Source organism: Caloenas nicobarica, chromosome 2 (genome assembly GCF_036013445.1).
Source record: "Caloenas nicobarica isolate bCalNic1 chromosome 2, bCalNic1.hap1, whole genome shotgun sequence".
Classification (NCBI taxonomy): domain Eukaryota; kingdom Metazoa; phylum Chordata; class Aves; order Columbiformes; family Columbidae; genus Caloenas; species Caloenas nicobarica.
The window spans coordinates 161,067,995-161,084,088 of record NC_088246.1 but is presented as its reverse complement, the minus strand read 5'-3'; the positions used below and the strand labels follow the sequence as shown (position 1 = coordinate 161,084,088).

Here is a 16,094-nt window from a genome sequence, read left to right as displayed (position 1 = left end):
ATTCCTTGCAACAATAAGAATAATTTTCTGTTTGTCGGTATTACTGTATAGTCAAATTCATCCCACGCGCTCCAACTCTTTGGACCTTTCCTGCGGCAGGCGGAAGTTTTAGTGGATTTATCCCATTTTGCTCTATACTGTAAACGATTTTACAATTGCGTGGTCCTTCTGGTGACCCCTCGGCCATGAGAAACCATCAGCGCTCCGATTATCGAGCGCTGCACGTGTAGAAATATTTCACATGCGAGCAGAGAAGCTCAAGCTTGAACCGCCCGGAAAGGTGGAGCGTTGGGTTTTGTACCGTTGGGTCATTGCAAGAGTCCGGTCAGATCGTTTTTGGCAATTTCAGACTCCAGAAGCAATAATTTCTTAGGAATGTTTCTCTTCCTGCTGGTTAGATGACTTTCATAGAGATTTATTATCTTAAATAGCCTTTTAATAATAGGAATCTGGCGGCGAGTGGTTACGGAAAGACACAGGTTGTTCATCATCGGAAGGGAGGAAGGCAGTAAATCCAGAATCCTGAAACGTGCTGTGTCCTTTTCCCCTTTCGCTTGGAGCTTTTTTCCTAGACTACGAAATAACAGGAGAATCCCGCAATGAAATGGGCTCGGGTGAGTTTTTCCTTGAAATCCGGGCTTTAGTCTTTCTCGTTCCTCTCCCGTTCCATCCGAGTCCCCCCGGCACTTGGAACGACAGCGGCGACGACAGCGATTATCGCCAGGTACCTCGTTAAAACCTCAGTCTCATCATTAGAAACGCGTCCGCCCGCTCCGGGTTCGGGTTTTTTTGAGGTGCGCGTTGTGTCTATATGTGTCTGTGTGTATATACGTTGATACACACGCTGCTCGGGCCAAAATATCTTTGGTGGTTTTGTGCTCATTGTCACTGTACTCGATATTTTCAACTGAGTTCTTCCAGGTTTCCCTCATCCTAGTCCCATGCGAGATGAGCTCAGCTATAAATATGTATTTTATTTAAATAAATAAGCAAACTCCTGCATGATATTCCAAGCACATGTAGCAGCTTCGGCATCTGAAGTATCTATTGTGAAAGAGAAGCTGGTTTTATTTGCAGCTGTTTTGTCCTCGTTTCCTTTTCAATAGGCCAAATAAATGTAACGAACACCAAATGTTGCACAGAAATGTTATTAATGACTGTGTAGGAGAAATACCAAATTTTATTTTTCTTTGCAGAAACTTTATGGTTACAGAGAGTCCTCTTGCTGTTATTCTTCCTTAAATGACAAAGCTGAACGTTTGTAAAGTGCGTCCAAAATGGTCATTTTTAACAAGCGGAGCTACCCAAAGTTTTCTGTTTCTCATGTTGCATCCAGAAGGAGCCGTCGGCAGAGACAAATATCAACCGACCTTTTGTTTTCGAGGCCCGGGCAGGTAGGAAATTGGGTTAAATCATCACAAAAAGGCTCAATTACCTTTTCGGAACGTCATGCTAACGTATGCCCGGGCAGCTCAGGAACATGTTCCTGGTTTTCCTTTCATTTTTAATTAAGATCATCTCCTGAAAAACCCAGGACACACTTTGATTTGATGAGCTCCAACCTATTTTTTTTCTTACATTTTGAAGTTGGGGGTGAAGCTCAAGGAGTGTTTAACCAAACCAGGAACCCTCTGATGTATCCAGTCCTCAGCAACAGCCAAATCGTAGGAAATAGCCCCCCCGAAAAAAAACACAAAAAAGACTTTTCTCTCAACAAATTGGCAGTTCCCAATATTAATTTTTTTTTTTCTGATGTAACATGAACACTAAGCCCTTTTGGTAGCCGAATGACCAGCTTATTTTAAACGCCTCGTATGAATAGAAAGCGGCATATAGGTATCTCATGGGGGGGGAAAAAGAAAAAAAAAGAAAAAAAAAATATTTAGTTCCTTTGTGAACTGGCCATATGACAACTACTTTTTTATCAACTTATTAAGTTGGGGCACTATAATAGCTCTTGCTGAGTTTAGCAATGTTTATAAGCATGTGTTAAACACATAATGTTAAGTTTTATGAGGAAAAAGGGATAAAGAAAAGTAATGTCACAGATGAATGTTTGAGTGCGTAGATGGCATAATGTATGTATGGTTTTTTTATTTCTACACTGTCGAGCTTATTTTCTGTTCAAAGGTTAAAAAAAAAAGAGGTTTGTTGCATGAGAACTGTTTTATTGTGTTCTGCACTTTCTGTTCTTTTTGTATAATCTTGACTTTTTTTGTTTCATTTACGCATAGAAAAGAAAAATCAATTTAGAAATCCTCTACTCCACAAGACGTTGTGTTTTGATCCGTTGTTCTCAAGTTCGATCTTAATAAACATTTCAATAAGAGCTGGTGGCTCATGGTCCTGTGCTGTTTGAGGGGGACGCGGGCGGAGGGACGCGGTGTTGCTGCGATGCGCTTTATGTTGGAACCACCCAAAAGCAGCTTCCAAATTACCCAGACTAATTAACCACTTGGGCCATCATGGGTAACGGGAGGGGAAAGCCAGAGAAACCTCGGTATGAGCTGACAGGGCTGAACTTGCAGCCCGAAGAGCTCAATTGTCCTTTGATTTCCAGCAGTTTACTCGATGGATTTGATCCGTGACTCCTTCAGAATCGGTATCAGCAGCTCAGAGAGCTGCCCACACAGCATTTGGTTCATTTCTGACTAAACACGGTTCAGCTGAGCTCTTTTTCTCGCTGGACCTGAGGTAAAAACATAAAACACAATCAATCGTGACTTTCAGCCTGGGCTGAGAACTTGCTTTTTCACCAGCACTAAGGGGAGAGTGTGGACTGTGTTCCCCCCAGGGAAGGAGCCACTCCAAACACCTACACAAGACCCAGATGAGGGTGTTAATTAACTTTAATTATCTTTGTAGTAGCTGGTGTGAGGCTGCTATGAAGACAAGGGAGTGAGTGAGTGGCTCTGTGGTGCTTAGTTGCCAGCTGGGGTTAAACCACAACACAGGCAAGAGCCTCCTCTCCTCATCCAGCTTCGCTCTGCAGGCTCCTGGGCGCTTGTCCCCACCATGGGGACTCTGAGCACCTGGCAGAGAGCCCACAGTGAAGTGGGGGTTGAGTGAACAGGGACTGTCCTACATCCCTGTCAGAGGCCAAAGGGATGTGCAAGCAGCAAAGAAATAAACCTGAACCTCCCTGGGCTGGGTCTGGAGTGACTCTGTCCACGTATCTCCTTCTGAGGATCCATACACCAGTCCTAACGCCCTGCCAGGTAGAATCACAGAATGTCAGAACACACAGAAACACACACCTTTGAGTTGGGGTTCTATGTGGTGGGCAGCCCCTTTACACCCCAAAAAAGGGGCAAGGGAACAGCAACCTGGTGGGGAACCAGCCCTGGAGGGGCACAGCGATGAGAGGAGTTGCAGCAGGACAGTGGCAGCGTTTGCCTCCTTTTCTGGTCCAGTGCCAAGTGGCATTTGTGCATCATCCTCTGTGTCCTGACACCGGGGGTGGCACAAAGACCACCCACCCGCTGCTGAGAGTAGGGGACCTGTGGGGTAGCCAGACATTGGGGAGGATCCTGCAGCTCACATCTTAGCTCATCCTCAGCCCCCAAACCGCAGCTGACCCCTCCACAGCCAGGACCCACAGGTGCCAGCCCTACCATGGGGCGTGCTGTGTCCCGGGCCAGTTGTGGGGAGAGGGCTGGGAACGCGGCCGCTGAAATGGGTGTAGAAAGAGTAGAAAGCAAGTAACTCGTGGCAGAGGGGTGAGGTTTTGCTTCATTCGCTCTAAAAAGCTGACAGCGAACGGCCCGATTCCCGGCAAAAGGAGCCTCGTCCTCCGGACCGGCGCCGATGGGAAGGCAGAGGATGGGGACATCTCATACCTCACGGCGTGGCCCCACCGAGATCACAGCAAACCTGAATGTCCAAGCAGCTCGTGTCTGCGCAGCTGGGTTTTTTTTCTCAAAGCAAACACTGCCATCCCTTGGTTTGAATCGTAGAATGACAGACTATCTCAAGTTGGAAGGGATCCATAAGGATCAGCGAGTCCAACTCCCTGCTCCTCACAGGACTGCCTAAAACTAAACTATAAAACTAAAAGCATCATCCAGATGCTCCTTGAACTTGACGGCACTGGTGCCCCAACCACGTCCCTGGGGAGCCTGTTCCAGTGACCAACCACTTCTTATCACAGAATCACAGAATGTCGGGGATTGGAAGGGACCTCGAAAGTTCATCCAGTGCAATCTCCCTGCCAGAGCAGGAACACCCAGATGAGGTTACACAGGAAGGTGTCCAGGCGGGTTGGAATGTCTGCAGAGAAGGAGACTCCACAACCTCCCTGGGCAGCCTGGGCCAGGCTCTGCCACCCTCACTGGGAACAAGTTTCTTCTCAAATTTAAGTGGAACCTCCTGTGTTCCAGTTTGTACCCATTGCCCCTTGTCCTATCATTGGTTGTCACCAAGAAGAGCCTGGCTCCATCCTCCTGACACTCACTCTTTACATATTTATAAACATTAATGAGGTCACTCTTCAGTCTTCTTATTACAGCTTCATCGCTGCCTACATGAAAAAAAAAAAAAAAAAATAATAATCTATCAAGGACAAAAATCCTAGGGCCACACCAGGGTAGGACATTTTCTCATCACATCTTTAACTCAGACTTCCCTCAGAAGTGGGTCCAGTCACCATATTGGGCCTTTTGTTCCCCACAGAAGTGTCTCCTGTGACAATGACCGAGTGTAGACTGACTCAACCCTGGTGACACCTTCCACCTAAAGGAACCATCCTCCCCATCGCTGTTTGGTTCCTCTCGCAGAGCCTCGTACCTGTTCATCGAGGCCACCTGCAAAGATGGGTGGTCACAGAGGAGAAGCCCCCACTGTGCTGGGCAGGAAATTGTCACCGTTGTCCCCACGCGCAGTGTCCCAACACGACCTTGTGCTCCTCGGGTCAGTTGAGTTGGTATCAGTGGCGCTCCTGCTCTTGGGGATGGGTTTGTTTTCTTCAAGGATCTTTACACCTCGTGGTTTGGTCTGATGTGCTTTAACTCTTCTCCTATATACTGGTGGTCAACCTGGTACTAAAGAAAGCGAAGTATTTAAGAAGGAGACATCTACTCGATAAATCACATTCCTATTCAATAAATTACTTTGGAATCGCTTATCAATACAATAATTTACAAGCATGAAAACGGCCATTTCCTAGTTTTGCCATCTGACATTTTCACAAGCTGAGTACGAAGCAATTGAGACAAAACCAGGAATTAAAATCAATGCCGTGGCAGGTTGGTGCCATTGGGTTCATCTCTGCAGCAAGTGAAAGTTCATTAATGGCACTTCCATGTCTCTGTACACAGAAATATTTTAATTCAGTAAATAATTCATATCACTCACCAGCACCAGCTGGAAGTCGCAGACGAGGGGCTCAAAGGAGGACACGTCAGTGGCAGCAGCTGGTTTTAAAAAGAATAATATTTAGAGAGAAAAACCCAGGGAATTACTCTCCATAGTACATAGGCAGGACGCAAGTCAGCACTAAAAATCATCATTCTTGTATCGAGTTACACAGGAAAAAGAACAAGGTACAAAGAGAGGCTAGAGTATCAATACAGTGTTTAATATTCTTAAACTGATTAAAAAAAAACAACCAAAAAGGTAAAATTTCAGTTACCATCATATGACAAAACCTTTCATCAGCACATTGAAAGAGTTAGAAATATTACATGGAGTATATTTGCAGTAGTTGACACTTCTATTAGTCCTACACTCATATATTTGTTAACAAAAGTAGCAGCTCCTTTTTTCATCTATTTACAATATTTTAAATATCGTATTCCACTTTATTCAGCACTGATACATGTAAAACTCTTCTGCACAGATTGATTGTTTTACTCGTAGAGAATTGTCACCAATGGAAAAAACAAAGTACATCAGGAAGTGATTAGAGAATCTTCTATACCGCAATCCGATGGTGCTCGCTTCGGTAATTAAGGAGTAACTTGATGACTTTGCAGAACTTAACTTAAAAATTAAGCAGGTTCTAGACAAAAATAACAGCAGTTCCTCTGATTATGGAAATGATAACTGAAGGGAAGAGCGGCAGAGGTTTGTTTGCACAGTAACGAATACGTGGAAATTAAATAAATTAAGTGCTTCTGATGAAAAACAAAAAAGGGATTCACGAACTGTTACAAACGCCAAGTGCTGTGTGTTGTTTTTAAAGGAAAAAACAAGCTTAAAAACAGTCATTAAAAACATCCAAGTGTCTTGTTTCACCAGCAGGGAGCTTTCAGTGCTGTCGGGGAGAGCCTGTGTCTACTTTTTAATTAATACAGCACCATAAATATCCAGACAGCCGTAACGGACAGTCTTCCCAGCTAAATCCAGCTGCTAGTTCAGAAACATACTCAGCATTTACAGTAATTCCACAAATCCAATAAATGCGCTTAGCCCCTTTCTTTTCATAGAACCACAGAATTATTTTGGTTGGAAGAGATGCTCAAGATCATAGAGTCCAACCATCAACCCAACACTGGCACTAAACCATGTCCCTGAGAACCTCATCTCCACATCTTTTAATCCCCTCCAGGGACAGTGACTCCACCACTGCCCTGGGCAGCCTGTTCCAATGCCCGACGACTCTTTCCGTGACGAAATTTTCGGTGACTTCTAGTCCCTTCTAGTTTGATTTTCCACAACAATGTAGGGACAAAACTAACTCAATAAATACAAAGCAATAACACTGACGGGTGGTTGAAATATACGCAAAACGCTGGAGTGAACGCGGCCCAAGGTCTTTGCTTTTTTCCCCCACGGGTAGATGTATTTTTGACCAGGTGAACTATTCAGCTTTCCAAATGGCAATCTTCCCTTCGTCCTTTCCGGAGCCGCTGAGGACGTATCTGTCCTCAGCCGAGCACAAGGCCTTTACCGTATCGGCGTGACCAACCAGCTCCTTCTCCACTGTCTTCTTCTCAGCACTGACCACGTAGATCTTCCCTTTGCTTTTGCCTTGCGATCTTCCACTGCTGCCGACCCACATCTGAAGGAAAACCAAAACAAATCGAACCCACGATCGTTTTCAATACTTTACGTTTCAGCCTAGGGCACAGTCAAGCGGTTTTACCTGTCACATCGATAAAATGAGGGTTCTCTCTGGGTGGAAAAGGGAAACACTGAAAATTTCCTATATATATATACACGTATCTGTTGGGAATTCATGTCTATCTCCCTATCAGACTCCCTGATACTCCTCACCCTTCTCACCTCCTCCTGAAGCTCTGTCACCAAGCAGAAGTTCTGCTCTCTGCACTGCGAGAGAAGATCCAGGGAAGAGAAACTAAAGGGAACTCCTGTCATAAGAGCAAAGATGGAAAAATCCAGGACTCCTTAGGCTGGAGAGAAGGCAGCTAAGGAGGGATCACATTCAGGTTTACAAAAATCACAAAAGTGCAGATAAGGAGGATATACAACCACCGTTCCAAACATCCTGCAATTAGAGAAGTAAGAGGAGCGTGTGGGAACCAGTAAGAGTTCGGTTTCCCCTCTAACAAAGTATTTCTCTGTCCACGGCTGGCAGTGAACTGCTGCTACAGGAAACTGCAGCACCGGCAAATTCAAAATGAAATCAGATCCACAGAGATTGGGTCAAAAAATAGATAATAAAAGACTGAAACAGAGGCGTACGCTCTGGTACCCCAGAACAAGAACCAAGGACGGTGAGGGAGCTCCAGGGGAACGGGCTGCAGACACAGACCAGGCTCACATGCTCTATTGTCACCATTCGAGGCAGAATACGGGGTCACCTACACCTGGTCCAACTGGCAGAAAACAGCTGTGGTCTTCTTGTGCAAGGTTTTGCACTTGCCGTTACGTATTAGTAATGCTTGGCAGCCAGAACGCATCCTATTTCGGTCAGACACATCATGCGATTGGGTTCGCCTCAGGTTTCTCAAAGACGATGGTTTGATTTTAATTAAAGCACTTTAAAAGCAAGCCCGTGGCACACACCCCTACCGATGTTGTTGTTAAGCCTTCACCAGGGTGCAAGTTCATGCTCGGTAACTGCACCGCTGTGTAGAAGAGGAGTACGGATGCTCCAGCTACTACAATGGACCCCAGACTCCCCCTCGGACAACCGAGGCTGCCGAGCTGTTGGGAGGCTGAACACTCAGATTTAGGAGACCGATCACCCAGGGATATTTTCCAGTTGTTCCTTTTGTGTCAATGAGTTGTACTACGATGTTAGCTAAGGTGGAGCTAAATGAGGAATAAGTGGAAAAGCGAAGGAATAAAGTTCTTAAGTAGAGCAGAAGAGAGCTTAATGTCTTGGGGTTTCCAAACAATCCCTTAATTCCCTTAGAACAGGGGTTAAATAGATCCATCTCTGCCTTGGGGAAGGGTATCTCAAAAGGTTTTTCCATTTCGGTTTACAAATTTAACTAAGGGTTGAATACACAGAACATTTCCCTATTCCACGAAAAAAAATAAATCATTTTTGACCAAGGAAGGAAAATCTGAGAAAAAGATTCCAAAAATTGCTTTCCCAATAGATACAAATTAGCTGTTTATTTGCAATATAACCCTAAACTGGTCCATGTGGTATCACGACTACAACCATTTGCACAGCACCATGCAGAAAGAGCAAGTTCACAGCCCGAGGCCAACAATGACAGGGACACGAGATGCTAAGGAGCTGTTGGCTCCTTTGGTCTCTGTTGAGTTAGGAATGTGGTAACTAAACAAGAAAAAGGTCGCCTACAAAAATAGACAGCTAATTGGCATTTGTTATTCTTCTATTAACCTTTTCCAAGGCTTACTCTTAGGAGCCTTGAGATGAAATATCAAGGGACCTAAACTTTCAGTTTCTACAGTTCCCTGAAAATGTCAATGGCTAATGAAAGTCATCACGCTTTTAATTACTGATGAGGCTTTTTGGTTTTGGGGCACACCTGTAACAGCCACTTGTGTTGGGCAGTCATTAGCTATTCTGATTCCAAAGAGGAATCAATGTTTCAAACCAGCAAACATCCAGTGAGGAAGCCAATGCCAGCCCGTGAGAACTGCAAACAAACACAACTTTATGGTAAAAAATTCCACAAGAGGAAAAAACAGCCCAAACGTCTCTCACCTGATTTTTAACTCTTATCATACAAGTAATCTCGGAGCAATCTTGTAGATGAATCTTTTGAGGCGTATTCGTAAAGTCTTTGGTGTTCCAAATATACAGGTCGCTACTCCCTGAATAAGATGCCCACACTTCATGTTTCTAAAGCACAGAAAAATACATTTAACGTGAGCACTGCTGACAGGAATTATATTGCAATAAGTAACTATGGCTCGTAACGCCACAGTCACAGTTCCTTTAAACTCTATTTAGGTTAAATAAAATACCTCAGGAAAGAGCTGGAAGCAGAGAAAATAGGAACACACATCCTTCAGGTGATGCTCAACTTTCATCTGTAGTCGAAATTCATAAGTCGACACTACAAGTATGCAACTTCCAGTACCTTCAATATTCAAGAGAAAGATTTAATAACAGAAGCGCTAACTTCTTCCACCTCTATAAACCATGGAGGGGGAAAAAAAAAAAAAGAGGCAAAATAAAATGGATGCATCTAACAACTGTCTCGTTTCTCAATCGAGAGTGAAATCTTTGAGGTATTTCTTGCCAGTTTTGACAGTATCTATTTTTTTAGATCTGTTGTTTCCCCAAGCACTAGTTGCTATTCTGCAGCACATACACCTGTTAGTTTACAGTCCAAAAATGATGAGAGGAGAAGAAACAAACTAGCACAAAACTTTATTCATCTAAACTCTTACAGAGGGGATGACAAATTTATAGAAGCAGCCAAAATGCAGGTTTGGGGATTACCAAGTCAGACCAGTACCATAAAGCCTGGCTGAAATACCAAATGCCATTTGCAACCACTGTTGCCACTCTAGACTTTAAATCTATTTTCTCAGAGTTTTCCATTCCAATTTACAGGCATCGCCAGAGGAGGTCAGACAAATACAGCACAGCCAGAAGTCACACCCTGCAGCAGGGGTGATACCTCCAGGAGCGATCCAAGCCAGCCATCTATGGAAGTGTTTTCATAGAATCACAGAATAATAATGTAGACTGGATCTGAGCTTTGCAGCAAAGCCGCAGGCTCTTATTTTTATTCCTATAGCTTTAGTAGTCTATAAATTCTATACCTCTATATTTTGACCATTTGTGCTTCCAAAGGCTGTCGGAAACACTCCTAGGCAATTTGCTGTGGAAATAGGAAGACAGAAGGGAAGCTGATCACAAATGCTCATATGTTTGTTCTCTGGATAAATTTTATGTGCAGTATGAGCTAAAACTCAAATGCAAATTCATGGTGCTTGATCCAGTGCCAAGGGACAGCTGGAGTTCAATTGCTTCAAGGCGCGTCTGTGTAGACACAGGGAATTTGACGTGAACTGAGAGGAAGCCAGTGCTAATTTCACTTATTGTTTATAACCTTGGGTAGACTTGAACCTTCTCCCAGGACCAGAATGTCAGCTGAAACACAGTGGCTGCCTCTACTGCAGCGGGTGAACTCTCCAAGCAAATTGCCCCAGCCAAGGGGATTTCAGATAATCATAGGCTCATAGAATAGTTTGAGTTGGAAGGGACCTTCAAAGCTCATCCAGTGCCCCCCCTGCCATGAGCAGGGACATCTGCACCAGCTCAGGTTGCTCAGAGCCCCATCCAGCCTGGCCTGAGATGTCTCCAGGGATGGGGCATCCACCACCTCTCTGGGCAACCTGGGCCAGTGTTTTACCACCCTCACTATCAAAAATTTCTTCCTCATGTCATGTTTTGGAGGCCTTTTCTATAGAAGGCTGCTTAAACAGGCTACGTGGAGAATGAGAAAAGAACACCACGTACACATAAATCTGGGTTTGAGATTAACAGGTTGTTCTGTATAATAAAAAAGCCTATTAAGTGAAGATGTAATTTTTTTTCATTATTTGAGGGATGAACTTACAGCACCACAGTTGGTCATTATGAAGCTTGATGGAAGTGAGATTTTGGCAGGGCAGCTGAAAGACACGGTTAACTTTCAGAGTGCTGATGTTCCAAGCAATCACTGTTCCGTCTAAACTGCTTGAGTACGCTTCACTGTTGGTGCAGATTAAAAAAGAAATAAAAACAATACAGTCTACATTCATGCCCAGAATAGAGTGCACACGCAGAAGAGACTTGCAAAATAACCAATTTTACACTAAGCCAGATTAATGTTCTTCATTTCAGAGACATCTGCCCTTCAAGCTGCTTATGTCTCCTATTGGAACAACAGTACTCTAGTACAGATAATTTTTTCTTCTTAAGATTAGATTTTATACACTCTGTATCATTAGAAACACCGCAGGCTAATTCAGTGCTCTAAGAGAACGAGAGCACACATTACATTACGCATGAGGAGTTAAGTGCAACAAAAACTTTCTCTGTAATTCTCCTGAACATTGTTGCCTGTTGGATTTTCTCTCTTTTTCTCTCAAGTTAGGACAAAAATACCGTGTTTCCCTAAAAATAAGAGCCGCCCTGAAAATAAGCCCTAGCATGATTTTTCAGGATTTTTGAGGATGCTCAAAATATAAGCCCTACTCCAAAAATAAGCCCTAGTTACATTTCATTTAAAAAGTCAATTTAAATAGTGTCCAGGCAGCTATACATGTAAAAAAGCAAAATTAATTTGCAACAGAATGCAGCAGGACAGGGTTTAGAGAGTTATGATGATGTTCCAGAAGACGATGACATGACTGTATTTGAATAAATGTTGATTTTTGTTTATGAATATCGGTAAATGTAGATTGTTGTACATGGAAAAAGGAAAGAGAGTCACAAGAAATTCGTGATGGAATTCAAGGAAGACAGAAGGTTGAGGCCTCCAGCCAACACTCTTCCCCATGCTACCAAAAGATCAAAAAGGCACTTTGCCTGAACAAAACAATAAATGTATTCTTTCTTTTACGAACAGGCAGGAAAAGTCCAGAAGCAGGCTGCAAACATCTAGTCAATGATGTGCACAAAGCAAAAATGAAGTGGTCTTTAAACTGCATCTGCGTTGATTCATCGCTGGGTGCTGCCAGTTCCTGGCTGCTCTCATCTTTGTCCAAAAAAGCGTTTTTATCCTCTTTGTTTTCAAGTACATAATGCTCTTTCCTTAAAAAGGAAATTCTTTGTTTACCATATACACTACAGGAGCTACAAAAATGGGCTAAATGAAAGCTTATGTTAGCAGGATAAGCCCCTCTGTTTAAAACAATAAATTCTTTCCAACATTTCAGAAAAATCAGTCACTGGTTTCCTATATGGGCTCCTTTTCCTTGAGCTCAAGTTAACTTTTTGCCTTTGTTTCAGTCAAATAATTAAAGTACAATAGTATATCGTTTGGATCTTAAACTAGTCTTCTGCTCACTGCTGGTCAAATTCTCTAGGCTAAAAAACAATGTCCTATCTATATAAAATGTTTTTTTTATTTAATGACAGGAAGATTCTGCACACGTCCAGGACTCTCCCGGTGGTACAGACGTCCTTCACATCTGCTTGTATATGTATTTTTAAGGAGAAAATGTCATTAAATATACCTGGGTATTCCATTCTTCTTCTCCACAATGATGTCTGTAACATCAGAGCGATGATCATTTAGTTGCTTATTACAAGACATACTGTGGGTGTTGATTATATAAATTATGGAGTCTTGAGAACCGATCCACACTTGACTCTGTTCTACCATTATCATACATGTCTGGGGAGAAAAAGCAGGATTAAATAAATACTAGAAGAAAAAACACTCTTTAATGTAAGATGGAAAAAGGCTTATACTAAGATGCTACAGCAGTAAGATATCAAGACTCAGTGCTCCAGAGTTCTATCCTCTGTAAATAATGAGAGGACAGATCTCTTTGCTGAGTTTATCTTTCAGTAAATAGGATTAATAATGTCTTGGTAACCGACTCAAAGCTGTTTCCTGGCCCAAACAAAGGTAAAGTTATGAAGATCATCGGGGAAACCACAGAAGTTCGTGCACTTCTCTCTTCTGGATTGGAAGCCAACCTAACCACCCGACATAAATATACTAATTCAGTTAGAAGTGGTGTCTAAGAAAATACTTTCTTCTACTGTCTCTGGAACATCCTTCTCCCTTTCAGAAGCTCTTCATTTCTCTCCCTGCTGAGTCCCATCAGTTCCAACTTTCCTCCTCTTTTCTTTCTCTTCTTTAGAATAGGTCTGTATCGGGCTCTTCTCCTGGATTTCCATCTTCCCTCCACCCAGCCCTTCACCATCAGTTTTACCTCTCCCTTTTTGACTCTAATCCACACTGATGTTTTTAGCTTTCACACAGTCTGCAGCTCTGGGTCACCTTCCCCTTTCATGGAGAGAATTATTCTTTTCAAGTGGTCTTTCACAAGCAACTCTCTTTAACCTGCCGTTTGAGTCATGTTTTAGAGCACTCTAGCTCTTTCAATATCATCCACCCAGTTTCCTTATGCCTTTCCCAAATTTCCAGTTCTTCAGCACAGGTGACTTTTATCCACTCTTGGGGTTCATCCCATCTCAGTCTGGAGAAAAGGAGGCTGAGGGGAGACCTTCTCGCTCTTCTATAACTACACAAAAGGAGGTTGGAGCACGGAGGGGGTTGGTCTCTTCTCCCAAGTAACAAGCAATAAGACAAGAGGAAATGGCCTCAAGTTGCGCCAGGGGAGGTTCGGATTGGATATTAGGAAAAAAGTTTTCATGGAAAGGGTTGTCAGGCATTGGAACAGGCTGCCCAGGGCAGTGGTGGACTCACCATCCCTGCAGGGGTTTAAAAAACACATAGATGTGGCACTTAGGGACATGGTTTAGAGGTGAACTTGACAGTGTTGGGTTAATGGTTGGACTCGATGATCTTAAAAGTCTTTTCCAACCAAAACGACCCTATGATTCTATCTTCTCTTTAGATTGATTCTCTCTATTATTCTTTCTCCTCAACTATTTCAAACCCACCTTCCTGCTCCAAGAAGCCATGCCATTAGGCCAGCAGGCTCTCATGAGATCCAGTCCTTCACGTCCCACCAGTTGACTTGTTTTATTATGAATCCACTTTCTCTCTTTTTTTTCCTCAAAAAAATCTCCAGTTCTCCAAGTTAACTGCAGCCCAAACAACTCAAGTGCCTTTCTATAACCGTTAAGGAACAACAGTACAGCGTTCCTTAAACGGATCCGGCGGCCTGGGTTCAGATATATTTTGCTATAGCAAAAAACAACCAAGCTAAAGGAGCATTTGTAATACATGCGTCAGTCTTACCAGTTTAGAGCGGCCCATTTTGAAACAGTGCTGTTGAATAGACCAGGTAGACGCATCAAAAACCACTACTTTCCCCTCATTTAAAGCACACCATAGTTTTGGATGAGCATTGCCAGGTCTTTCTGAAGGGTCAAGATGCCCTAGAAATGAAGCAGAGAAGATGCGAGAGAATTATGAGGCAGAGCAGCTTTCTAACGAAATAAACCTGCGCTCTGGAACTTAGATCACCAGTTAATAAACAGTTTTCACAGTGAATTTGTGCTCGTTCTCATCTATTCCTTAAGCTCACCTGATTGTTTAACCTTACGCTCCAAAGTTATTCAGAGCAGAGAGAATCTTTTCCATTGAGGACTAAGTACTAGGCTAACTGGGATTGCAGGAAGGCTTTTAAGCCCTATGAAATATTAATACAACTAATAAATCTACTCATTCTATCTGCTCCATTAGATCTCCACTTAGAAGCCTCATACTACAAAGAAAGAAAAGCACCACTGAACCCTCCACCACCCACCCACATACAGCTGCTCCTGCCCACTTTCTTAACCTTGGAATTTCACTAACTTTCCTGTTTTGCCTCAAATTGCGCAAATACTGGGAGTTACAAATGAACTTACATCAGAAGACTAGTCAGGTCATAAAGTTAAGAGTTAGGAACTTTCAGAATTAACATATTTGCTACCTAAATTCATACCCATTGCATATGCTTCTTAATTTTTTTTTTCTCCAATGCTTTTTGAATTTATCAGATATAAATGTCCCAGGTATCAGAGAAAAGCTCACGAGGAAATTGATAATGCTTTCTTTAGACTTAAATTACATGCGATGAAGAGTACATTAAATCACATAATATACAGTGAGAGTTACAGGCATATAGGACTGGCTGGGATTTCAAGAGGTGGATTTCACTATTCCCTGCTCTGTGGTTCAACCAAACACCCCCATAAGACTTAACAGAAAAAATAAAAAAATAACAATGAATATAGATCAATGGCAGAGCATCATTCATCCACCCCACTCAATAAACGAGGCAGAAGTCTTAATGAGAAATCGGCACATTAACACATCACTGAAGTCTATTATAATGCATATACACACAGGGAAACAAATTAAGACTGTGAAAGCTGCACCTTCTATCTTAATATGCAATATTCCTCTTCTTTTTTAATGATTTTCTCTTTTAGTATTCAACACGCAACCAAAGCATGTCAGAATGTGAACAAAATCAGGCAGCCATAATAGCAGGTGTTATGAGATAACATGCTTTATAGGCTAATTAAAGCTGGGCTAATGTAAAGAAAGCAATACATCACCTTACCTGGTGTGTAAAGCAAGACATCTATTGCCTGTGGAAATGTCTCACCAGCTGAGGGGTTGATCTTGTGCTTTAACGTCTCTGAAGTTGTTTTGGGGACCATCATAGGCACTAAAATAGATTTTTAAGAGGTCATGAAGTGCACGCTTAAGCCTGAAATAGATCTGTGTTTCTTATGAAATAAGAATTCTGCACCGTTTATTCACATTTCTTGCTTTTTCTTCCCTCTAGCTTTAGCTGACCAGGAGCCCAAACACCATTCGTATGAACTCTGGTAACACCCGAGTACTCGAAACCACCAAAACAAAAACACAGCAGCAAAAGAGAGATGCAACAACAGCATTGCTCTATGACTGACCTTCGTTTTTCATCCTGTCGAAATACGACAGTTTGGAGGCTGCGTAGATGGCTTTGGGGGACTGCAGGGCACCCACCACAGCATCCATCAGGAGAACGTTTGTCAGCGCTTGCTGGATATACTGAGGATCCTAAAGACAAAACAGTTTTGCTACAGGTTA

The 16,094-nt window shown here is 42.8% G+C and overlaps 1 protein-coding gene across 2 annotated transcripts in view; it reads right to left on the bottom strand.

The window, feature by feature from the left end:
• Positions 1–5,642: 5,642 nt before the first annotated feature.
• The window catches only part of DENND3 (DENN domain containing 3), a 39,607-nt gene continuing 29,155 nt past the window's right edge, over positions 5,643–16,094 (bottom strand). For both annotated transcript variants that reach the window (XM_065628148.1, XM_065628149.1), the window contains 8 exons: positions 15,935–16,064; positions 15,580–15,687; positions 14,265–14,404; positions 12,562–12,722; positions 10,959–11,092; positions 9,352–9,467; positions 9,089–9,226; positions 5,643–7,000 (listed from right to left, as the gene is read on the bottom strand). In XM_065628148.1, the coding sequence (XP_065484220.1) occupies positions 6,800–7,000; positions 9,089–9,226; positions 9,352–9,467; positions 10,959–11,092; positions 12,562–12,722; positions 14,265–14,404; positions 15,580–15,687; positions 15,935–16,064 (1,128 nt within the window). In that variant the 3' untranslated portion in view covers positions 5,643–6,799. The remainder of the gene's footprint in view (positions 7,001–9,088; positions 9,227–9,351; positions 9,468–10,958; positions 11,093–12,561; positions 12,723–14,264; positions 14,405–15,579; positions 15,688–15,934; positions 16,065–16,094) is intronic.